The sequence below is a fragment of the Mustelus asterias genome, chromosome 17 (genome assembly GCF_964213995.1).
Source record: "Mustelus asterias chromosome 17, sMusAst1.hap1.1, whole genome shotgun sequence".
NCBI lineage: Eukaryota > Metazoa > Chordata > Chondrichthyes > Carcharhiniformes > Triakidae > Mustelus > Mustelus asterias.
In genome coordinates, this window is record NC_135817.1 from 25,973,510 (window position 1) to 25,997,828 (window position 24,319).

At 41.1% G+C, this 24,319-nt stretch overlaps 2 protein-coding genes across 7 annotated transcripts in view; one reads left to right on the forward strand and one right to left on the reverse strand.

Moving 5' to 3' along the window:
* Positions 1-3,227, forward strand: part of gpm6bb (glycoprotein M6Bb) — a 216,488-nt gene extending 213,261 nt beyond the window's left edge. Inside the window, exon 8 of one of the 2 annotated variants that reach the window (XM_078232415.1) lies at positions 1,045-3,227. In XM_078232415.1, coding sequence (XP_078088541.1) covers positions 1,045-1,197 — 153 coding nt within the window. In that variant the 3' untranslated portion in view covers positions 1,198-3,227. The remainder of the gene's footprint in view (positions 1-1,044) is intronic. The other variant, XM_078232417.1, reaches the window with a different exon arrangement.
* The window catches only part of ofd1 (OFD1 centriole and centriolar satellite protein), a 64,752-nt gene continuing 43,293 nt past the window's right edge, over positions 2,861-24,319 (reverse strand). For 2 of the 5 annotated variants that reach the window (XM_078232412.1, XM_078232413.1), the window contains exons 19-23: positions 18,934-19,050; positions 9,640-9,812; positions 7,852-7,989; positions 5,505-5,572; positions 2,861-3,424 (exon numbers count right to left, since the gene is read on the reverse strand). In XM_078232412.1, coding sequence (XP_078088538.1) covers positions 3,382-3,424; positions 5,505-5,572; positions 7,852-7,989; positions 9,640-9,812; positions 18,934-19,050 — 539 coding nt within the window. In that variant the 3' untranslated portion in view covers positions 2,861-3,381. Of the gene's footprint in view, positions 4,826-5,504; positions 5,573-7,851; positions 7,990-9,639; positions 9,813-18,933; positions 19,051-24,319 lie in introns of all 5 variants that reach the window. The other 3 variants (XM_078232414.1, XM_078232411.1, XM_078232409.1) reach the window with 3 other exon arrangements.

The following is a 24,319-nucleotide window of genomic DNA, read 5'->3' on the forward strand; positions in this document are numbered from 1 at the left end:
AACCATGGCCGCAGATATTTAAATAAGCTTCTTGACAGTCTTCTTAAGCTCTGGGCAGTCTCAAAGCCCCATTCCTTTTCACAATCTGAAGTCATGCCACAATTTGTTTTTATGCTCATGCAGTGGAATAAATACCAAAACAATATGTAGTTCTGTATATTTCTTGGGTTTTATGTTAAAAGTTTTTTTGAGGTGATTGAAAGTTGGAAATTATGTGAAAGGTTTAAATACTATTCAAAGTTGAAGCTAGTGTTAGAAGGGAAATTTTAATTAACAAGAAAAAAGAGAATGTAAATGACAATCTATTTAAATTCGTTTTTTGAGTTAACCAAAAATGATTACTTTCTTTAAGCCACTTTTCATGGTTCATTTACCTTGAGGAGTATTTTAAGATATTAAGGCATAGGCATTCTGGCCAAAGCTTAATTGCCGATGGCAATTATTTGTAACTGTAACAATGCTACAATATAACTATTGGATTTCAGCTTGCAGTCATTGATTATAGATTCAGGTATATATCCCTCTATAGCACTTATGTTATCCATTTTCAATGACAGCAAAATACAGCACACTTTAGTCTATGTATTTATACATTTTATGTTGCATTCAAGCAATTTCACAACCATGTTTTTGATAAAGAATATCTTAAAATAATGTTTATCACAGAAACATCTGCTTCTTAGAATTTAGGCTGTTGTATACACATAACCAAGAAAATATCTTGCAAAAAATAAAGTGCCTAATTCAGTTTTGAAAGATGTGGTTGCTAGCTCTGGTTCAGGTTAGGGCATAGACACATGAACAGATTTTCATGAAACTAGTTTTCAAGATAGAACTTTCATATCAATGCTCTCATTGTGTTCACATTGTATGTCTATGTGTAACCACAAATAACATCTGGGTTGTCTTACTACCTAGAATGACATAGTCCTTTATGTTACCCTTTATTGTAACCTTGCCTTAACAGCTCGGAGTAATTTGACTAGCAGCATGCTATGCATCTTGACATGCTCACTAGCCATCCTCCTCACCCTTCTCTTCCAGATCCATTTCCTCATGATTTTGTCTGCAAACTGGGCGTACTTGAAGGATGCATGCAAAATGCAAATATACCAGGATCTCAAAACGAAAGAAGAGCAGGAACTTCACGATATCCATGCTTCCCGATCAAAAGAACGACTGAATTCTTACACATAAGAGCAACACAGTCCAACATTTACCAACAGAGCCATTGAACAGAAAACCTAGCAGCTGTGACAAATCTATAGACTGCTGTTCAGTGCAGATGTGCGTCCACTAACGAGCAGATGTGCAAGTACAAAACTGAACATCTTCAGTGAGCAGTTTGTATTAATTTCTGTATTACAGATCATTTCTCAGTTCATAAGGCTCTGGGAAAAAGTGCTTGGTTTAACAGTATTTTTCCATCTTGAATTGTAATTGGAAAAAACCCCACAGTATTCTAATAGCCATTAATCTTTTGGTCCAATTTTTTTCCCATTTCTGGACTAAGTCTGCTGTGCAACTGTATGTGCATTATAAAGCAGGTCAACAGCAATGTTTTTTTTTGGGGGGGGGGGGGACAAACACTAAGTTAGCCAGCAGAAGGAAGTCAACTTTTGGACTCCAAGCAAATACTTCCTAAATACATAATTGTCTTGCAATGGAACCCTTGTATTTTTCATATACCTAGTAGTCTGCTGATTTATTACCGTAGACCATGGCCTTCTTTACTTTATAATTTTATCATTAGCAAATCTAAAATATTCTAGATAGTTTAATCATGCCTGCTTTTTTATATCACCTGAAATTAGTATTTTCAGTGTTACTAATACCCTGCAAGCAAATAGTAAATATAATCTAAAACATTAACCATTTTTAAATCATTTTCATTACATGCAGTTTAATTTTAAAATAGTCGTCATTTAAATTAACCAACACCCTCATTACTTAGTTTTAGCTCATTTTTGATTGGCAGAAGTGAATAATCAAATCTAGTAAACCTTATTTTAGAATTCAAGAAGAGGCAGCCTTGTTCCTGCAGTGTTTTCAAAGGCAACAAGTGCTCATTTTTAGGTGTTCACTATCTTCCTTTACTAAACATACTCAAAACTAAGATATACAAAAGCAAATACTTACAGATTTTGTTTTTGTGAGTTAAAACAACATTTCAGTATCTAGTTTAATTATTAGGAGGTAAGTAGTGCAGTAATATCTTAGCTAGCTGTGTAGGTTAACAGTGTGCAGTGACAAAATCCAGTAACAGCTATTCTGATAGGAGTGATGTGAAATCCATTCTTATTTCATAATTGACACTTTTTTAATATACAGCATTCTTTAAAACTACTGCAACATTAACCTGGCAATATAAACCACTTCTCAATTACAAAATAATTGACTCATTAACAAAGTTTATGTTTCCATGAGTTTTCTGTGGAAATTTACTTTTCAGGTTTAGTAATTATGTGCTAATTCGTTAACAATTGAATAAAAGCTATTTCTTATAGTGTTAAGATGTTTAAAGTACTCTTGTACATTTTAGCATGTTGAATTCTTTGTATGTGAGGCAATGAGTGAACAAAGAGTGGGTAAATTTGTCTCAAAACGTTTTCTTTGAACTAAAAATTAGATCTTGTTAACATAATGTTACCCTGGCTTTTTTAGTTGCTTGAACAAATCATTTTTACGCATTGAAATTGCATGGTTTAGAATCACTTTCTGTAACTTAACTCTTTTATAATCCGATAAGTAAAACTATTTTCTACTGTAAGAGTCAGCAGCTTCCTGTAATTCCCTTAAAAGTGGTTAATAAATCACTCCAGCTAGAATTTTACAATTATGCACATGCATCGACAGGCAAGAAAAATCACAATTCTCTTTATTGTTCATTTTGTTATCTCCAGTATTTTTAGTTTCTTCCCATCATCTTAGTTGTAAAATCTGTGTTTATTTCACTTTCCTTTTCCTACTATCCATGTGCCATTTTTAATTAGCCCCTTTTCTTCTCGTTCCATGTTCCTGTTGTCCTTGTCAGCACTGACACACAATAAGTTAATGTACATATAAACATCACTCTGAAGAGATAGCTCGAGCATGCCACACTAGGAAATGGCTGGAAAATGAGATCTGAAGGGATAGGTTTGTATCACTCATGCAAGATATTGATTTTTCTCAAACTTGTTTCTGTTTTACAAAGATTTTCAATAAAAATGTATCAATATAATCACACTATTTACCAACTAGTGAAGTATTTTAGAAACTGTCTTTAGGCAGAACTTCTTAAAAAATTAAATTGTTCCATTAAAATTATATTAATTTGAAGTGTACAAAAGAATACATTCTGTGATGGGTCTGTGTCAAAATATAGCTGTTGGTGTTGGTTCACCAGAAATTGTCATCGGTCTCTTCAGGTGAAGCTGCGGGACTGTAAAAGAAATATCACTGTAAGAAATTCAATGTTATTCATCGCAGTCACAGTCCTCATTAAACCGGGACAACATGGACCTCAAATGCAACATTTGCTGAAAAGCCCAAGGAGAGGCCAGGCTCAATATCACAGAAAAGCAAATAAAATATGAACACGTCATCACAGAGTGTTTTCACACATCTCATAGCCATTTCTGACTGAAATCATGGTTTGGGAGCAGATTTCCTGTTTTTTCTCTGGTTTAGGCATTGTGTGTGAAACAGAAAGAAACAGGGAAAGGAAGAAAACACTCCACAACACGGCCATTGCCGTATAAATACAATCCTTCTCCCTCCCTAGTCAGGATGAAAAATCCTTGTATACCATTAAAGTTTAGTTTTGGGCAAGAAGAGAAAGAAGGAAATTAAAATGAATAAATGTGGTGCATTTTGTATGCTGGTAAATTCTAAAAGTATCAGAGAGATATTGATATGCACATATGCTACAATTATGGTCTTATTAGACATTTATAAATCTTAACAAGATCCGAAACACACATTTTCAAAATAACCATCTTCACATGCTGACTTTTCAATTAAACAATGCTAATAGCCCTCCTTTATGAGCATAAAGAATTCCCGTATCTCTATCTGATGATGTGTTAAATGGGATTTACCTAGATGCAGAAATACTTCACATGTCTTTAAAAGAAGTGTGGAAAGGGTGAAAATATTTTTATGCCAGCATTTTCACTTTGTTGGTCCATCCCACAGTCAGGGCAGCTTTACCAACATGGGTTTTTTACAAAACATTTTTTCATAGGATGTGGCCATCACTGGCACGGCCAATATTTGCTTCTTATTCCTAATTGCTCTGATACTTTTGAATTGTAGCAGACTGTGTGGTGTAGGTACACTCAGTGCTGTTAGGGAGGGAGTTTCAGAATTTTAATGAAGGAATAGTGATATAGTTCCAAGTCAGGAAGATATATGACTGGGAGAACTTACAGATGGTGGCCTTCCAAGCACCCGTTGTCTCGTTCTTATAGAGGGTACAGGTTACAGGCCTGTAAGGTGCTAATGAAGGAGCCATGGCATCTTGTAAACGGTACACATCCTGCCACAGTGCACCATTGGTGGAAGAAATATTACATAGGGTTACTTTGTCATAGATAGTGTCAAGTTTCTGGCATTCAGCCAGGCATATGGAGAATTTTCCATCGCATTGATGACATGTGTCTTGTAGATGGTGGATAGGCCTTGGGAGAGTCAAGGTGAATTACTTGCTGTAGAATTCACAACCTCTGACCTGCTCTAGTAGTCACATTATTTATGTGGCAGGTCCAGATAAATATCTAGTTCTCAGGATGTTGACGGTTGGGAATCACGCAATGGTAATGTCATTGAATGCCACTGGCACCTGTGTGGCACAAATGTCATTTGTCATTTTTCAGTGCAAACTTGAATACTGTCTTGCTGCAGGCAGGCATGGCCTACTTCATTACCTGAGGAGTTATGAATGATACCCTGAACACTCAGAGTAAGATTTTAAACATGGCTCCGATCAACATTTTCGCACAAATTGCTACAATCACTTTATCACTTCCAAATTAAAGGGAAGTTTATTCAGCAACAGAATCAGTGAACAATCTGGACTACATGGGCTGGGGGTGCACATTGCAGCACTCTCTCTCCTACATGGGCTAGGGTGCATGTTGCAGGGCTAGGGATACACATTGCAGTAGTCTCTCTCCTACATAGGCTGGGGATGCATGTTGCAGAGCTGGGGTGCACATTGCAGTACGCCCTCATTTATTTATCAGGTATTAAACTATGTTTAAATGTATGGAATACTCAGTTGTGGCACAATAATTCGCCACTGTAAATTCTACCAACAATCTATGTTGGTGGCAATATTTTGAAAAGGTGGGCTCAACTTATCCAGCATACTCCATTTGCCAGACAAATCAGTAGTACAGTTTTGGCTTATCCATAATAAATCTAGCATATTGTGTGTTCCTTTTCCTTTGTGTGTTGCATCTTTGAAAACTGTAAATTGCATCTGTAAATGTAATTCTGAAGTTTGGCTTTGTCCTTACCTGCCAGTTTTGCCATCAGACAGTGTTTGGAATAGAGAACTCTCTTCCACAACTTCCTTTTCAGAGCTCTGAAAACAAAAATGCCACAAGGTACTTCAGAGAGGTGCAATCAGGCAAAAATGAACGATGAGACATGGTCAAAGAAATGGGCTTTAAGGAGATCCTTAAAGAAAAAGAGATGGAGGAAGAGGAGCAATTTAGGGAAGAAACACTAGCGTGTGGAGCCTAAATAGCTGAAGCACATGTCTGCAAATGATGGGGGGGTGGGGAAGGTGCAGGGAATGGAGAACAGGCCAAAATCAGATTAACAGAGTTTGGGCAGTGCAGCAAGGAGGAGGAGATTAGGGTTATGGAGGTATACGGCTAAGTCAAAGAGGTTTACAAAGGGGGAAAAAAACTTAAAACCTGACACCAATACAAGTCAACAAAGACAATGGGTGATGAGTAAATGCAACTTGGTATGGGAAAGAAGATGGGCAGTAGAATTTTGATTAAGCTGAAGTTTATGATGATGAGGAACAGGAGGGGGGGGCACAATAGAATTGGAATAGTTATGCTGAACAGCATTTCATCAACAAATGTGCTGAGGTAGTGTTTGGAGTAGATGTTGCTAGAAAGTTTGAACTAAACAATGTTTGTAATGGAGAGAACATATCAAGTGCTACAATCAACCAGTCCAAAGATGTGTGGATTAGGTGGATTGGCCAAGCTAAATTGCCCCTTAGTGTCAGGGAGACTAACAGGGTAAATACATGGGGTTACAGGGATAGGGCCTGGGTGAGATTGTTATCAGTGTAGGCTTGATGGGCTGAATGGCCTCTTCTTGCACTGTAGGGATTCTATGATTCTAAATAATTCATTAAGTGGAAACTCCGTAATCTAGGTGCTCCTGTGAACTGCCACTTCCCCTTTAAAAGTCTAGTTCCTCTCCACCAGAAGAGTGGCCCATTTCCACATGTTCACCTCAGCCTCTATCTCAAATGCTACTGAGACATTCATTCATATCCGGGTCACCTCCAGAATAAATTACTTCATGACAATCCTCCATGAGCTCAACCAAAGTAGTCCATATTTTATCAGGATTAGGTCCAATTTGCCCATTGTCTCCGTTGTTGATGATCTATCTTGGCTCCTGGTCCTCCATAACTATGTAAGAGCCGTTAAATAATTGAAATAATTTACATTAGGCTGCAGAACATAGATAGCATTTCACTCCTTTCAACTCAATCTTCATTCACATTTGAAACTACTGAGAATTTTTATAAAGAGTCGTTCTGTGTACGAGGACAAACTGTGCAAATGGCAAGTACCTCCAGACTTTGTTGTCCATCCAAATAGAATGATGAAATAATACTTATGAATTGAAAGTGAGCAATTAGCATTGAACTTTATTAAAATGTTTGTCACCATTTAGCATCCATGTGACACTGAAATTTCCTCGGGGACTCACTGGCAGAAGAATGGAAAGCACATTGGTGGGGCGGGGGGGGGGGATGTAATTGGTTGAAAACAGCCATAAACATTGCTTTTCAAGGTTTCTGCCAAATATTTTGCTTCCCTATTACAGTTTCATGCCTCCAGCTTTCTTTCATTTCTGACTGTTGTACTAATTTAAAAACAACCACATTGAAGATGGCAACAATTTCTGAACTTGCCTATGAAAAAATTGCAGTAAAATCTACTCAGTTTTTTAAAGTTTTGTGTTTTAGGTTAACTTGGATTCAGCGAGAGAGGTATGTTGTGTTACATGCAAAACAATTCAAAAAATTAAACGCAAATTGCCATCAGACAGTGTTTGGAATAGAGAACTCTCTTCTACAACTTCCTTTTCAGAGCTCTGAAAACAAAAATGCCACAAGGTACTTCAGAGAGGCGCAATCAGGCAAAAATGAACAATGAGGCATGGTCAAAGAAATGGGCTTTAAGGAGATCCTTAAAGAAAAAGAGATGGAGGAAGAGGAGCAATTTAGGGAAGAAACACCAGCGTGTGGAGCCTAAATAGCTGAAGCACATGTCTGCAAAAGAATATTTTCAAAGTCTTTGTCCTCAAATTCAGAAAACTGATGGTGTGACAAAATGATGTTATTTGGATTGTTACCATAAAAACAATTACTGGTTTCCTCCTAAAATAAATAAAATATAAATATCCATTGCCAAAATATCATAAATAGCTAAAAGAGAATGATATCAAGTTGAAATATAACACTGCTTTAGTGGGAAGAATAAATCTTGAATTCTATATGCAAAAGATTGAAAAACTTTCCACCACACTCTCCGCTTGTCTACTCTCAACGTGATTTTAAAAAAGCTGTTCGTTCCTCTTTAATAATGCAACATTAAGAGTCACCTGTTCCTGCTGTTCATCTTTTTGCTGTTGAATTATTTTCATATATTTCTCTAGTGGATCTGTACTTGAAGCTGGCAATTCTACACCTTCTGAAATCTGCTCCTTTGGTCGTTGTCCATTTGGCTCGGTCTGTTCCTGCTTTAGATTGCGCAAAGTTCAAAACATTATCGAGATTATACTGGCCCAGAACGAAAGGTGCATTTAAAATGACAAACCGGTTTGAAAAAAGGCCCTCATTCTGAATTTGGGGACATTTTGATATTGATAATTATATTAAAGATCATGAGAGATTAATTGCATAGAATAAAAGTCATAATTTTTGACATTTTCACCATTTAAGAATTATACTTATGATGGAATCAAGAGAGCAAACAGTGATTTCAAATTATTTAGTAGCAGCAGAACCAGGGTGATGACCACAACTTGACCAAAGAAGTTGGATGTGTCCTTGCACTTGGCAATTCCCCACACAATGTTCAAAGAGGTTTCACTATGGATTAGGTGGTGAGAAAAGATACACAAGTCATTCTAGGATGCCTCCTTATGACCGATTATGGAATAACATTGAAATGATACAAAAACCATCCGTCAATCTGACCCATCATTCTGTGCTGGTGCTTTTTCTTTAAGAGTTGCATGATCTGATCATTATTCCCTAGTGTTTTAATGTTGATAGGAACCCATGGGCTAACATAGCTATTAACATTAAACTGCTGGAAAATTTCTGGCTAACTGGGTCTGAGTATTTTCCCATATGGAGGTAGGTAAACATAAATCGCGGACGTGGTGGATTCCCAGTGCTATATTGCTCCTGGACAATTTTCACAGAGAAGTGATGGGGTTGCAAAGATTCCTTGTTCACAAGTAGATAGACAATTGAGGGGTGATAACTGTTCCTAAATTTCCGAGTCGACTCACCCACCCCTCCCCACCAAGGTGCAGGATTAGGTCTGTCAGGTTATAGCTGCAATCCACCCTCCGTGATGTTGCTCAGCTGCTGAAGATGATTTGGGAGTGGGCACTTCAAGATGGAGGTGACCCTCTCTCTCACCTAAACTGCAGGCTGCAGCTCCTGCTAAACTGCAGGGCATCCTACTGGGCTTCCAACATGGAGAACTCTCCCACCATCTTTAATTGGACATCGAGCTTCCCCTCTGGTCATTAATTAGCCGATTTAGCGACAATCACTGCTATCGACTATTTCTCTACATACTGCTTGATTGTGACCGCCATTTGGACCAATCAGGGTCCTGATCCAAAGTCCAAAATCTTACCCTTGGTCTAATTTCACTCTTCTCCTTGTGCCCTAAACTCTTTCATGGAATGTGGGTATCACTGACAAGGTCAGCATTTGTTCCCATTTCTAAATATCCTTGTATTGAGTGGCTTGGGCTAGTCCATTTCAGTGGGCAGTTAACAGTCAACCACATTGTTGTATATCTGGAGTCATATGTAGGTCAGACCAGGTAAGGACGGCAGATTTCCTTCCCTAAAGGGCAATTAGGGAGTGCTGTTCACAGGTCACTTACAATGTGAACTGTCATGTTCTATGTACATTTCTCATTGAATTATTGACTCAATTACTTTATTTATCTGTTGGGGTGGCAGCAGGTTTCAGAATCTTAAGCTAGAGGTTAGACTGCTTTTTCTGTTGCTGCTCCTGGAATGTTTTCCAATGATAGTAATAATGGAACCTCCAGAAAATACAGAGACGAAATATAATGCAGTAATGGGCAAAAGATGAAATGATAACTACAAAATGCTTTACCATGCTGAAAACATCCCCACCTTTCCCTGTTCCAGGCATTCCAGCTCCCTCTGTTCTCTTTCCCTTGTTTCTTGCCTTTCCAGACACTGTTTCTCCTCATCTCTTTGTCTCTGATCTTCACATTCCTTTTCTTCTCCTGCTTTGCATTTTTCATCCTCGCTGTTTTTTTCTTCTTCTGGACCTTTGAAATTACCTGCATGTCATTCAAAGACATATTAGCAACAACTCAAATGGACCAATTCATTCTCTCAGCTCATTCTGATTCTGGCGACATCATGACTATATGAAATGTTAGTGGTTGTTGCTTCCAAGGATATAAACCTTATTTTGTGTTTTGGATCGCTGATGCCAGAGTAGGGACCTCTCTTTTGACCCTGGCATCAGAGTACTGATCCAAAACACAAAATAAAGTTTATATCCTTGGAATCCATGTTGTGTCAGGTGCAGTGACCAGAGTTGAATTTTGCCCAATTTGGTCAATTAATGGGCAGAGGGCACTCTTGCCATCCAATTAAGAATGACAGGCAGGCTCTGGAAGCTAGTGGGTCAGAGTACTCTTAGCATGAAAGGAGCTGCAGCCTGTTATTTGCAGGTACAAGGAGAGAGACACTTTTTAAAAAGATTATGGGTAAAAATGGCCACAGCTGCCAAGCCACTAGTGTGGAGGGAGAACAATTCCATAAGGCAGCCTGTGACTACAGCTGGCCAGGTAGGGTGGAGGTAGCCTCAGTCATCTTTTGGTCCATGGCCTCAACTGGCTTTTTAACAAACTTAACTAGCTTAACTATCAGCTCTGGGCAAGGAGGCTGGTCTGCCCCTGAATCAGCTTTCCCTAAAATAGCTCTGGGGTATAAACCAGCACACAGTGTACCCACTCTTTTCCTGTCCACATTTCAGTGAAAATCCTGCCTGATGTTCCTGTCTCTTGACAACAACGGTAAATGTTGGCTCCAATTGGTTTGATTTTTCTGTCTTAATAATCCGATTTGATTATTTAAAGATCCTTCCTATGTAAGATTCTAATAAGTCATTTTACCCTGCATAGCTGAAGAGTCAAGATCAAAGCTACTGATCTTCAGTCCCACATGCCCCAATGCAGATCGCACTGGGGCTGGAGAATTATGGGAGAGGGGCCATAGCCCTCAACGAGAGTGTGAACCAGATTAGCATATTTAAATCCTTATTTAAATATGCTCTGTCAATTTTAAGCTGGATTCTTCCTGGTCCCAGGATTCTCCGACCCTCGAGAGTAGTGGGTGCCCCTCTAGTCACTACTAGTTTCCAAAAACGGAAACCAGCTGTGGGGGCCATGCCAGGGGGTTCGGAGGCCATTGAAGCCCCCGGGTGGTTGGGGAAATGTCTGACACTGCCCACCTGGCTGGCATTGCTGGCCCTTAGAGGACCCCACAGTATTGCTCACTTGGTTGGGGGAGGGTAGGGAGGCAGAAGGAGGAAACAGATGATGCTCCAATGCCAGCAAGGATGAATCACCCTCATTCATGCCTGCATGGTGTGTGTGTGTGTGTGTCGGGGGGGTTGACGGTGGGGTGGAGAAGAGATGATACGGATATTTAGTGATGGGGTGGGATGCAGTTGCCCCTCTGGGGTCAAACGTTGGGGATGTTTTCCATGTCTACGGGGGGGGGGGGGGGGTCATGATGTCTGTGAGAGGGCAGGGGTGGAGGAGGAACTTTAACTGAAACTTCGAGATCAGGCTGCCCTTGGAGCCAGTCTTGGCGGCGTCTTTAGGACCCCATCCAAAATAAATTCTAAGTGTGGGAGAGTTCAGTGAGAATCACCCCAGGCTCCAAAGCCATTTCTACGTGTGGTTGAATTTCAAACGGAATCGCCCCCAAACCATCCACCTCACCGATTTTCCCTCTGGGAGCAACACTTAGAAATGTTTTGGGGAGAATTCCACCCCAAATCTTCCCTGATTAGCAAAAGGCGTGTTGGCAGCATTATGAATGATCCATATTGTATCTCTGCCAAGAGAATTCAATGCTACCTGTGTGAGAAAGGTTGTAGTGAAATTTTGGCAATATTTTGTTCTGGAATGTAGCTGTATTCGCCAGCTGTATAAACCCACGTACTAAAACAAGACACCACACACACACACGCACGTGCACATGCGCACACACACAACGCTGGCATTGGGGCATCGTCTGTTTTCTCCCTCAGCCTCCCTACCATCCCCCAACCAAGTGAGCAATACTGTAGGGTCGTCTAAGGCACGGTGGCGCAGTGGTTAGTATTGCTGCCTCACAGCTCCAAGGACCCAGATTCGATTCCTGGCTTGGGTCACTGCTTGTGTGGAGTCTGCACATTCTCCCCATGTCTGCGTGGGTTTCCTCCGGATGCTCCGGTTTCCTCCCACAGTCCAAAGATGTGTGTGTTAGGTGGATTGGCCATAATAAATTGTCCATTAGTGTCGGGGGATTAGCAGAGTAAATATATGGAGTTACAGGGATAGGGCCTGGGTGAGATTGTGACCAGTGCAGACTCGATGGGCCAAATGGCCTCCTTCTGCACTGTAGGGGTTCTATGATTTTCTCCAACTAGACCTATATGGCCAGGCCTGCTGTCTACTGAAAGCAATTGCTCTATATCTTGCATCAATGTTTCCCTGTGGTTTGGAGCAGATACGTTTATTAGGTTCATCCACATGACAGCAATGTGTCCCGCCTGATAGGCGGTGGTGTCTAAACAGTTGTGCCCAGGCTAAAACTTGTGTACAGTATTTGTAGGATCCAGGAACAAATGCATGAAAAGATGATATACATGAAAAAAAATCTGGCAAGGTAAGTAAATCCAGAAGCACCATGTGCCAGATATATGTTGTAACTACACCTGCTACAAAATGTTGGCTGTTAATTTGTTCCAATTAGTACTTGTCCAAATTTCCACATTACCTGCTGGCTCTTTCATCGAATTTCACATGCATACTTCAATTACACAAATTACAAATCAAAAGTCTTAACATACTTAAAACTTCAAGTATTTTAACTTGAACTTAAACATAGAATTAGAAGGGCTAAAAGGGGCCATGAAATGGTTTTAGCAAACAGGGTCAAGGGGAATCCCAAGGCTTTTATATTAGAAGCAAGAAGGTAGCAAGAGAAAGAATACGCCCCTCAAGGACAATGGGGGGGAAGTTATGCATGGAAGTGAGTGAGATCTTTAATGAGTACTTTGTGCTGGTATTCACTAAGGAGAAGGACATGACGGATGTTGAGGTCAGGGATAGGTGTGTAAATGCTCTAGAGAATGTCAATGTATCAAAGGAGGAAGTGTTGAGTATCCTAAATTGCATTAAGGTAGACAAGTCCCTGGGGCCAGATGGGATCTATCCTAGGTTACTGTGGGAGGCAAATGAAGAAATAGCTGGAGCCTTAACAGATATCTTCACATCCTCTTTGACCACTGGTGAGGTTCCAGAGGATTGGAGAATAGCCAATGTTGTTCCCTTGTTTAAGAAATTACAGGCCGGTGAGCCTGATGTCAGTGGTGGGGAAGCTTTTGGAGAAGATACTGAAGGACAGAATATATGTATATTTGGAGGAAAATGAACTAGTTAGTGACAGGCAGCATGATTTTGTACAGGAAAGGTCACGTCTTACCAACTTGATTGAGTTTTTTGAAGAGGTGACAAAGATAATTGATGAGGGAAGAGCTGTGGATGTAGTTTACATGGACTTTAGTAAGCCATTTGACAAGCTCCCACATGGCAGACTGGTACAAAAACTAAAGTCACATGGGATTTGGGGTGGGCTGGCTAGATGGATACAGAACTGACTTGGTTATAGGAGACAGAGAGTAGCAAGGGAAGGGTGTTTTTCAGAATGGAGATCTGTAGCTAGTGATGTTCCGCAGGGATCAGTGTTGGGACCTCTGTTGTTTGTAGTATATATAAAAGATCTGGAAGAAAATGTGGGGGGTCCGATTAGCAACTTTGGAGATGACACGTAGATTGGTGGAGTTGCTAATAGTGCCGGGGATTGTCAGAGGATATAGATAGATTGGAGATTTGGGCACAGAAATGGCAGATGGAGTTTAATCCCTACAAATGCAAGGTAATGCATTTTGGAGGATCAAATTTAGGTGTGAATTATACTGTAAATGGCAGAATCCTTAGGAACATTAACATATAGAGGGATCTGGGTGTACAGGTCCACAGTTCCCTAAATATGGCAACACAAGTGGCAAAGTGATTAAGAAAGCATATGGCATTCTTGCCTTCATCAGCCGGGGCACTGAGTACAAGAGTTGGGAAATCATGTTGCAGCTATATAGGCTGCATTTGGAGTATTGTGCGCAGTTCTAGTCAGCACACTACCAGAAGGACGTGGATGCTGCCTCTGTTGCCTGGTCTTGAGGGTGTTGGCTATGAGGAGAGGTTGAATAAACTAGGATTGTTTTCACTGGAAAAACAGAGACTGAGGTGAGACCTGTTAGAGGTCTACAAAATTATGAGAGGCATACACAGGGTAGATAGTCAGAGGTTTTTCCAAGGGTGGAAGTATCAATTACAAGGGGGCACAGGTTCAAGGTAAGAGGGGGAAAGTTTAAGGGAGATGTGCGGGGGAAGTTTTTCATGAAGAGTGGTGGGTGCCTGGAACACGCTGCCAGAGGAGGTGGTGGAAGCAGGTACATTGGAAATATTTACGAGGCACCTGAATGGGTACATGAATAGGGAGGGAACAGATGGATACAGACCAAGTAAGGGAAGAAGGTTTTTTTTAGTTTAGTTAGGGCATCACGATCGGCACAGGCTTGGAGGGCCGAAGGGCCTGTTCCTGTGCTGTACTTTTCTTTGTTCTTAACCTCGCTGAAAGATGTATATCTGCTTGCTTACACCCAGAATCGTCGGCAGGTTTGACACATGCCTGTAACTGTGTTCCTTCAATTTACAACATTTCAATAATACTTTTCTGCTTGTACAACAATTTGCTAAATACAAAGGGAAAGCGACAGGCTGAAAAAATGTTGATATTTCACAGACCCTCAACTCCCTTGGAGAAGCCACTCTGAGCACCCTTGCACATGGACACAATGGTTAATGCAGCCAATAGGATAGTACCATCCAATTTTATATCTTGTCCCTCTTTACTCTCGCTTTGTAACTGCACAAGCTTAACACAAGTACACAGCAAGACCAGTTCCTTTTTGAAGATGTGAACTGAAACGAGCTTTCTAACCATTGTTCCTTTTTATTTACGACAGACCTGAAAAGTAACCTCTTATTAATTCCAGTTCCACAGAAGAAGACAGCGAAGACACAATGAACCAACCACCTCCTATCGATGTTTTAAGCATTAACATAGCTGCACATATTACTAAGGATGCAGTTAGTCAGCCTGAAGAGATACACTAGGGGAGTCATTATATACATGAGGGGAAGCTAATGAAAATAAAAAGGCTGTTTGCCAAACTTGCACATGCCTATGCTTTTTTCTAAAAATCCTTCACGCAGTGTGGTGAATTAGTTATGACACTCCTTTAAAAAACTAGATGAAATGTTGGCTTTGATGTTGCCTGCATCAATCAGTTTGAAACAGATTTAGGAGAGGTGGCGGTGATAGTTCACCATTCGAAAGCAATGGTAGCAATTAATTAACCACCTGAAGAGCTTATTAAAGTCACTCTGCTGACACTGACTGGAATGTTCCAGTGTGGGTTCCTCACTGAGGCTGAAACCCAAGCAAAGGACAGAGGTGGACTCTGAGTAACAGACCAAGGACCCAGTCTGAGTTGGCGGTTAACTTGCAGTAGCTGGCTAAGCCTTGCAACTGGCATCCTACTAACCCACAGCATTGGGAGGCTGCTGTGCTTCCTTATCATTAGACGGCTGAAGGCCTTCGGAGCTGATGGTGACAAAATGCTGGTTATGGACTGTGCGGCTCGGGCATCCATTGACCTTCCTGGCATACCTTCTTTCATCTTCTCCACCTCAACCATAAAATCCAAACCAATTGCTATCACTAAATTTATCTTCACTTGCCATCTGTCAAGAGATTCTGCAGCTTGTGGCTTTTTTAATTCTTTGCAAGTTGGTATTGAAAAAAAATCCCTTTTCACGTGCCCTCCATATTTTCCCCAGTCCACTCTTAAAGGAACTTATTGGGCGACAATTGTTTTTGGGACATTTAAAAGCAAGCCTACCATAGTGAGAAAATGAAATTTACCTCCTAAAAGTTAATAATAATTAAAATGTCAAACATTGAAAAAAAATCAGTAAAAATGGGACTAAAAAGTTACTGTAAACACTGTCCAAAAAAACAAACCATATTCCACCTAAAGAATTAATACTCTCAGTTTTGATTGTGTCTATTCAAAATACGTTTTGAAAGTAAAACAAATCTGGCCAATATGTGGGATAAATTAGATCTGGTATTCATTTAATAGTTTTTGATTGTATTCGCTACCTTAATTCCCGTGGATAACCAGGGAAATTGAGGGACTGGTCAAAAAGAAAAGAGAGGCGTATGTTAGGTCCAAGCAGCTAAAAACGGAGGGAGCTCTGGAGGAGTAAAGAAAGTAGGAAAGTACTCAAACGGGGAATTAGAAGAGCAAAAAGGGGTCACGAAATGTTCTTGGCAGACAGGATTAAGGAGAATCCCAAGGCATTTTATTCATACGTTAGGAACAAAAGGGTTGTTAGGGAAAAAATCGGACCTCTCAGGGACAAAAGTGGGGACTTATGCTTGGAGCCCAAAGAAGTAGGGGAGATCCTAAATGAATACTTTGCGTCGGTATTCACAAAGGAGAGGGATGTGTTGACTGGGAGTGTCTCTGAGGGGAGTGTTGAACCGTTGGAGAAAATCTCCATTACAAAGGAGGAAGTGTTAGGTTTGTTAGAGAATATAAAGACTGACAAATCCCCAGGGCCTGATGGAATCTATCCAAGGCTGCTCAGGGAGACGAGAGGTGAAATCGTTGGGCCTCTGACGCAAATCTTTGTCTCATCACTGGACGCAGGTAAGGTCCCAGAGGATTGGAGGATAGCCAATGTGGTCCCGTTATTTAAGAAGGGTAGGAAGGATAACCCGGGTAATTATAGGCCGGTGAGCTTGACGTCCGTGGTGGGGAAGTTGTTGGAGAAGATTCTTAGAGATAGGATGTATGCGCATTTAGAAAGGAATAAACTCATTAACGATAGTCAGCATGGTTTTGTGAGAGGGAGGTCATGCCTCACTAACCTGGTGGTGTTTTTTGAAGAAGTGACCAAAATGGTTGACGAAGGAAGGGCCGTGGATGTTGTCTATATGGACTTTAGTAAAGCGTTTGACAAAGTCCCTCATGGTAGGCTAGTGAAAAAGGTTGGATCTCATGGGATAAAGGGGGAGGTGGCTAGATGGGTGGAGAACTGGCTTGGCCATAGAAGATAGAGGGTGGTAGTGGAAGGGTCTTTTTCCGGCTGGAGGCCTGTGACTAGTGGTGTACCGCAGGGCTCTGTATTGGGACCTCTGCTGTTTGTGATTTATATAAATGATCTGGAAGAAGGAGTAACTGGGGTGATCAGTAAGTTTGCGGACGACACAAAACTGGCAGGACTTGCAGATAGTGAGGAACATTGTCAGAGGCTACAGAAGGATATAGATAGGCTGGAAATTTGGGCAAGGAAATGGCAGATGGAGTTCAATCCTGATAAATGCAAAGTGATGCATTTTGGTGGGAATAATGTAGGGAGGAGCTACACGATAAATGGAAGAACCATAAAGGGTGTAGAGACGCAGAGGGACCTGGGTGTGCAAGTCCACAGATCTTTGAAGGTGACGTCACAGGTGGAGAAGGTGGTGAAGAAGGCATATGGCATGCTTGCCTTTATAGGACGGGGCATAGAGTATAAAAGTTGGGGTCTGATGTTGCAGATGTATAGAACGTTGGTTCGGCCGCATTTGGAATACTGCGTCCAGTTCTGGTCGCCACACTACCAGAAGGACGTGGAGGCTTTGGAGAGAGCACAGAGGAGGTTTACCAGGATGTTGCCTGGTATGGAGGGGCTTGGTTATGAGGAGAGATTGGGGAAACTGGGGTTGTTCTCCTTGGAAAGACGGAGGATGAGGGGAGACTTAATAGAGGTGTATAAAATTATGAAAGGCATAGATAGGGTGAACGGTGGGAAGCTTTTCCCCGGGTCGGTGGTGACGTTCACGAGGGGTCATAGGTTCAAGGTGAAGGGGGTGAGGTTTAACACAGATATCAGAAGGACATATTTTACACAGAGGGTCGTGGGGGCCTGGAATGTGTTGCCGGGCAAGGTGGTGGAGGCGGACACACTGGGAACGTTTAAGACTTATCTAGACAGCTATATGAACGGAGTGGGAATGGAGGGATACAAAAGAGTGGTTTAGTTTGGACCAGGGAGCGGCGCGGGCTAATTGTTCTTTGTTTCTCGTTTCAAGGCTTCATTCTATGATCAACTTGCTGGTGCCAGTACAGAGCGAGACTGCGGATAGTTGGGAACCTGTCTCGGGGGCAGGGAATTCATATGGTGTTCGTGGAAGTGGAAATGAATAGGGTTGGGAAGCATTTTCCGATCAGGGCCAGTGTGATCTCCTGGACTCGTTTCGATCGCCTCAGGGGGTCGGAGAGGAATTTCCCAGATTTTTTCCCCCCATATTGGCCCTGGGGTTTTCACTCTGGGTTTTCGCCTCTCCCTGGAGATCACATGGTCTGGAATGGGGGGGTGGGGGTGAGCTAATAGGTTGTGATGAACAAAGCATCGTAGCTGTGAGGGACAGCTCGGTGGATAGGATATTAGTATGTAGATAGGCTGGAAAATTGGGCGGGGATCCTGGATTCAGGATTCAATCCTGGACCGGGGAGCGGCGTGGGCTTGGAGGGCCGAAGGGCCTGTTCCTGTGCTGTATTGTTCTTTGTTAATGACGTGCATAAGCACACCAGGACCTGAAATAAGGTGTTAGATAGAAAGATTTCAGGGTAAAACCTACTCAAGCTCTGAGATCACCCAATTCTCAGATCTCCTGCACCCATTCTGCTCCTGCAGGTTGAGTACTGAATGGACTCTAATATTTGTAGACCATTTCTCCCACTTTCAGGTGAATAATTCGACTTGCACATGAAGCTGAACAGACAGGAACCAAAAGCATTCATCACTCTTTATAACAAATTTACAGTATATGAATAATTATTTCATTTCAAATACATTTGAGTACTAACAAAAGCTCTGCAAATACAAACTCCATAGTTCAATTCTTTGAAAAAAAAAGTAATTTTCTAACAAATTCTCAAAGGTCAATATAACAGCCTACCCTCTCATGCGACATATCACATGATGGTAGCAAACTCACATGTATCTGGTGGAGATAAAATTATTTCTTGGTCTCGTGAAGAAACAGATCCTCTATTCACATTTTCCTCCCAGTTCTGGGATAAATTCTTGTCAAGTGTTGGAATGCCTTCCTGCACTATAAGAAACAGACAATGGGTCTTTTGTTTAATTCCAACAATGAAATGGAAGGCAAGCCAGTAAAAGTAGGACTCTCAGAATATCAACAAATCATTATCTTTTCTGGCCAGATTCTTCACTTACCTGTTAAAAACTCCATCTCGCAATGCTTTCTCAAACAAGATTTACATGTTGATCCTCAACAAATCTCTGCTCTGAAAATCGTTCTCAAAAATGTTAACTGCCTGGGAAACTGGAAAATGCATTTTATTCTTTGTAGTCTGAGTAACTCCTTCACCAACAGTAATATCCTTGAACATTTAAATTTGTAGACTTTGAATCAATGTATTTCCCTTTTAATTAACCTCAAAAGTCTGCAGTTATATTTCAACTGTGGCACATCTGTGTTTGCATTTATTGTTTCTTTAAAATTAAAAATCTACAAAGCAATAACTCCTGTAGCCATAATGAGAATGTTGAGATTCTCAGGAAACGGCAAGATTGAATCTCAGCCAGCTTTCGTTGAGGTAGTATTGCCAAATCTTGGGAAGCTGCCAAATGAGAAAATGAATGCTGCAACTTGCCATCTCTAGGGGAACAAAAACAAGCAGGAGCAGCAGTTTATGTCAAGTTACCACTGAGCAACAGAGACAGCTACGGAGAAAACACTAATCCATACCATTCTCTTTTCCTTATTAAAGCAGGGTGCCTGATGGTAGGAGGCAACATTTAGGGAGTTAAATAGGGAAAGGGCAATTGAATATCCTTTTTTAAAAACAAGACAAAAATATTTGATCATTTTCTTTATCTACGTTTTACATCTATTTCAATCGCTCCTGTTTATTCTTTTTGCAGGTCAAACTACAAAAATAAATTGAAATAAATTGTAGATATTACAATACAATAAATAACTCTTGACTGAACAGTTACAAATAAATCAGCAAACTTCACTCTTATGGAATTTGCATTCTAATATTTATTTACTCCAAGCACAACTGAAATTCAAAGAAAGTCAAGAGTGAATAAGAATTCAAAATTCTCAGCTGAATTCCTGAATGATTAGCTTTCTTATCCCAAACTAGCAGTGAACTTAACAATTTTCTAACTTTGACTGATGACAATTACAAAGATAGACCAACACATTGTGCAAAGACAGTGAATTCATAATCCACTATTCTTCACACACATGTTCCTGATTTCAGGATCAGTATGTTTTCACTCAACAAGGATAGATGCAATACTGGATCTAGTTAAAGAAAATTAAGTGGGGGAAGTGGGCAATGTAATAGTTGGGGAACATCTAGGAAATAGAAACATAATAAAAATAGTTTGATATAAAAAATCCAAGATAAGGTACTTGGCTTTTCTTGAAATCAGGAACATGTGTGTGAGGAATAGTGGAGTACGAATTCACTGGGGGTGATTCTCTCAGCCTGCTGTGTTGCTTTTGTATCGCAGCAGGCCAGAAGACTCAAGCAAAGGCCGTTTAGTAGGCACCATAGCCTCCGCGAGTCTCTGGCAGGGGATTTCCACCGCCGTCAGCTCTGCGCGAATTTCTGGTGGGGAGCTGAATCAATTATGGTAATCCTCATTTACATACAATTTGGATCCCACTAGCAGGCCCGGGCTCCCCTCACCCCTCCAGGAGTGTTTCACTCCAGCGGGGTTTATAATAGCTCCCCAATCGCGGGGAGCTTGCAGCCCAACCCCACTGGAGGGTCATAGAGTCACAGAGGTTTACAGCATGGAAACAGGCCCTTTGGCCCAACTTGTCGATGCCGGCCTTTTTTAAAGCCCGAAGCTAATCCCAATGTCCGCATTTGGCCCATATCCCCCTATACCCATCTTACCCATATAACTGTCTAAATGCTTTTTAAAAGACAAAATTGTACCCACCTCTACTACTACTTCTGGCAGCTTGTTCCAGACACTCACCACCCTCTGAGAAAAAATTGCCCCTCTGGACACTTTTGTATCTCTCCCTCTCACCTTAAACCTATGCCCTCTAGTTTTAGACTCCTCTACCTTTGGGAAAAGATATTGACTATCTTGCTGATCTATGCCCCTCATTATTTTATAGACTTCTATAAGATCATCCCTCAGCCTTCTACGCTCCAGAGAAAACAGTCCCAGTCTATCCAGCCTCTACTTATAACTCAAACCATCAAATCCCGATAGCATCCTAGTAAATCTTTTCTGCACTCTTTTTAGTTTAATAATATCCTTTCTATAATAGGGTGACCTGAACTGTACACAGTATTCCAAGTGTGGCCTTACCAACGTCTTGTACAACTTCAACAAGACTTCACAACTCCCATATTCAATGTTCTGACCAATGAAGGCAAGCATGTTGAATGCCTTCTTCACCACTCTGTCCATCAGTGACTCCACTTTCAAGGAGCTATGAACATGTACCCCGAGATCTCTTTGTTCTATAACTCTTCCTAATGCCCTACCATTAACTGAGTAAGTCCTGCCCTGGTTCAATCTACCAAAATACATCACCTCGCATTTGTCTAAATTAAACTCCATCTGCCATTCGTCAGCCCACTGGCCCAATTGATCAAGATCCCGTTGCAATCCGAGATAACCTGTCCACTATGCCACCAATCTTGGTGTCATCTGCAAACTTACTAACCATGCTTCCTATATTCTCATCCAAATCATTAATATGAATGACAAATAACAGTGGACCCAGCACTGATCCCTGAGGCACACCGCTGGTCACAGGCCTCCAGTTTGAAAACAACCCTCTACAACCACCCTCTGGCTTCTGTCATCAAGCCAATTTTGTATCCATTTAGCTACCTCATCTTGGATCACGTGAGATTTAACCTTATGCAACAACCTACCATGCCGTACCTTGTCAAAGGGATTGCTAAAGTCCATGTAGACAACATCAACTGCACTGCCTTCATCTACCTTTTTGGTTACCCCTTCAAAAAACTCAATCAAATTTGTGAGACATGATTTTCCACTCACAAAGCCAAGCTGACTGTCGCTAATCAGTCCTTGCATCTCTAAATGCCTGTAGATCCTGTCTCTCAAAATACCTTCCAACAACTTACCCACCTTGGATGTGAGGCTCACTGGCCTGTAGTTCCCAGGCTTTTCCCTGCAGCCCTTCTTGAACAAAGGCACAACATTTGCCACCCTCAAGAGTAAGGGAGGTGCCCCCTGGGCATTTCCAGACTGGAGCCCCTGGCACTGCCCTCGGGGCAAAGTGGCAATACCCAGGGGACATTTTGGCACCACCCACCAGGCATCGGGCAGTGGCAAGTGGGTGGGGGTGGGGAATGGGGTGAAGGGACCATCAGTGTGGGTGGCCATCGAGCTCACCAGCAACGGGTTGGCCGGCAGTGTGGAGTTACTGCACATGTGCTGATCCCGGTGCTGACAGATTGCGCAGTGGCCCGCTCAGCACTATGCTGCTAGCCTCTGCAGCGGGAATAGGCCACACCCCCTGAATTTTTGTAAGATTTAGGCTAGTGCACTCTGTGATGCACAGCGTGTGGGAGATTCATTTTGAAACTCCCACTGAAAAAAAAAGCAGGAGGATTTATTCCAGTTTTTATGCGAATTCGACACTTAGAATTTTTTGGGGAGAAACGTCCCCCTGTCTTTGCATTAAGTATTCTAGTGCATTGAGCAGAACTGTGCTTGACTGGAAAAGAAAGCCAATCTCAATCAAATAAAAGGGGAATTACTCCAGATACATTAGAAAGAAAGGCCGGCCAAAAGAATGCAGGATTCACACCGGAGAAGATTAAGCTACTGACTTGATATACCCCCATAAGATGTAAATTTTATGCAGCAAATGCTGGAATTCCTTAAATAACAGAAATTAAAATTAGACTCAAGAGAAAGATATATAATAAACTTTGGACCAATAATAGAAAGAAAACCAACCTGAATATAAACAATATAGTCGGGAAACAAAGAAAAATAGAAAGGTTAAGAGAATTAGAGGGAATAAAGAAAAACTGGTGGATAATATAAAGATTTTAAAAAGAATAGTTATAATAGAGGGCTGATTAGAGATGAATACGGAAGACCTCATGGAGGAGGGAAATAGCAAATATTCTAACTGAGCATTTTTCCTCAACTTTCACAAATAATGTCATATTGGGAATGAAAGGATTAAAGAGGAGAAGGTAGAGCAATTAGCAACAACTACAAGCTAAAAACAGAATGAATGCAGATGAATGAGATACTGAAAAAGTTGGATAAAATTAACATTCATTTCGAAAGACATTGTGAAATTAACCACATCCATTGTGGACTTACAAAAATCAAATCATGAATGACAAATTGATGAGTTTTCTTGCAAAATTAACAAAATGCATTGGATTTTATGTCATGTTTGGTAAGAAGCTAGATAAGTGGCTTGTTCATGAAGCTAAAACACATGGGGTGGAATTGGCCCAAGATTTGTCACCGAGTGTCAGTTTCAGACTGAGAACTGGCGTGTAGCTCTCAAGTTGCACAGCTGAGCTTCTACTCCAGAATCTCTGGCACTCAGTTCACAGAGGATCTGGGGATATGGTTTGCTGCACCTGTATTACAGATACAAGAGGGGCACAGAAATGATAAAATAACCTGGGTGATGCTGGATGAAGGCTGAACATTGGCCAGGATACTAGGATAAACTCTCTTGCTCTTCTTTGAATAGTGCTGTGAAATAATTAATATCCACCTAATAAAAATAAAGTCACCATAGGCTGCCCTCCCGTGAGAGCGAGAACTGACTGGCAGTGATTTAACCTAGGGTCACCACACCTCAGGCGAGGGGCATGGTTGAGAAGGTGGGGCCTTCATGAGTAACCTCAGCTGGTACAGGAACTGAATCCATGCTGTTGGTGTTGCTCCACATCACAAAGCAGTCATCTAGCCAACTGTGCTGACAGACAGAGCCTTCAGTTTAATATCTCATCCAAAGGTAGCATGTCAGAGACTGCTGTTGGAAAATACAACTTTTTCCTCAGGTCGGTATATGTTTATGACTTGAGGATATAAAGTTAAAGTAATCACCAAAAAAACAAAATGAAAGTTTAGGAGTTTCTTTATTAAGCAGGAGGTTGTTAATACATGGAATGCCATACCAGAAATATTATTCAGAACAGAATACAGAAAACGTTTTAAAAACCAAGTTGCTGGATATTTGAAAACTAAAAAATTTAAGCACAGGAATTAAAACTTATCATACTTATTCTTGTTTGTTCAGCCTACAGATAGGAAGATCGGATATATCAAATTCAGCCCTTGCCTCACAATTTCCTTACTATCTT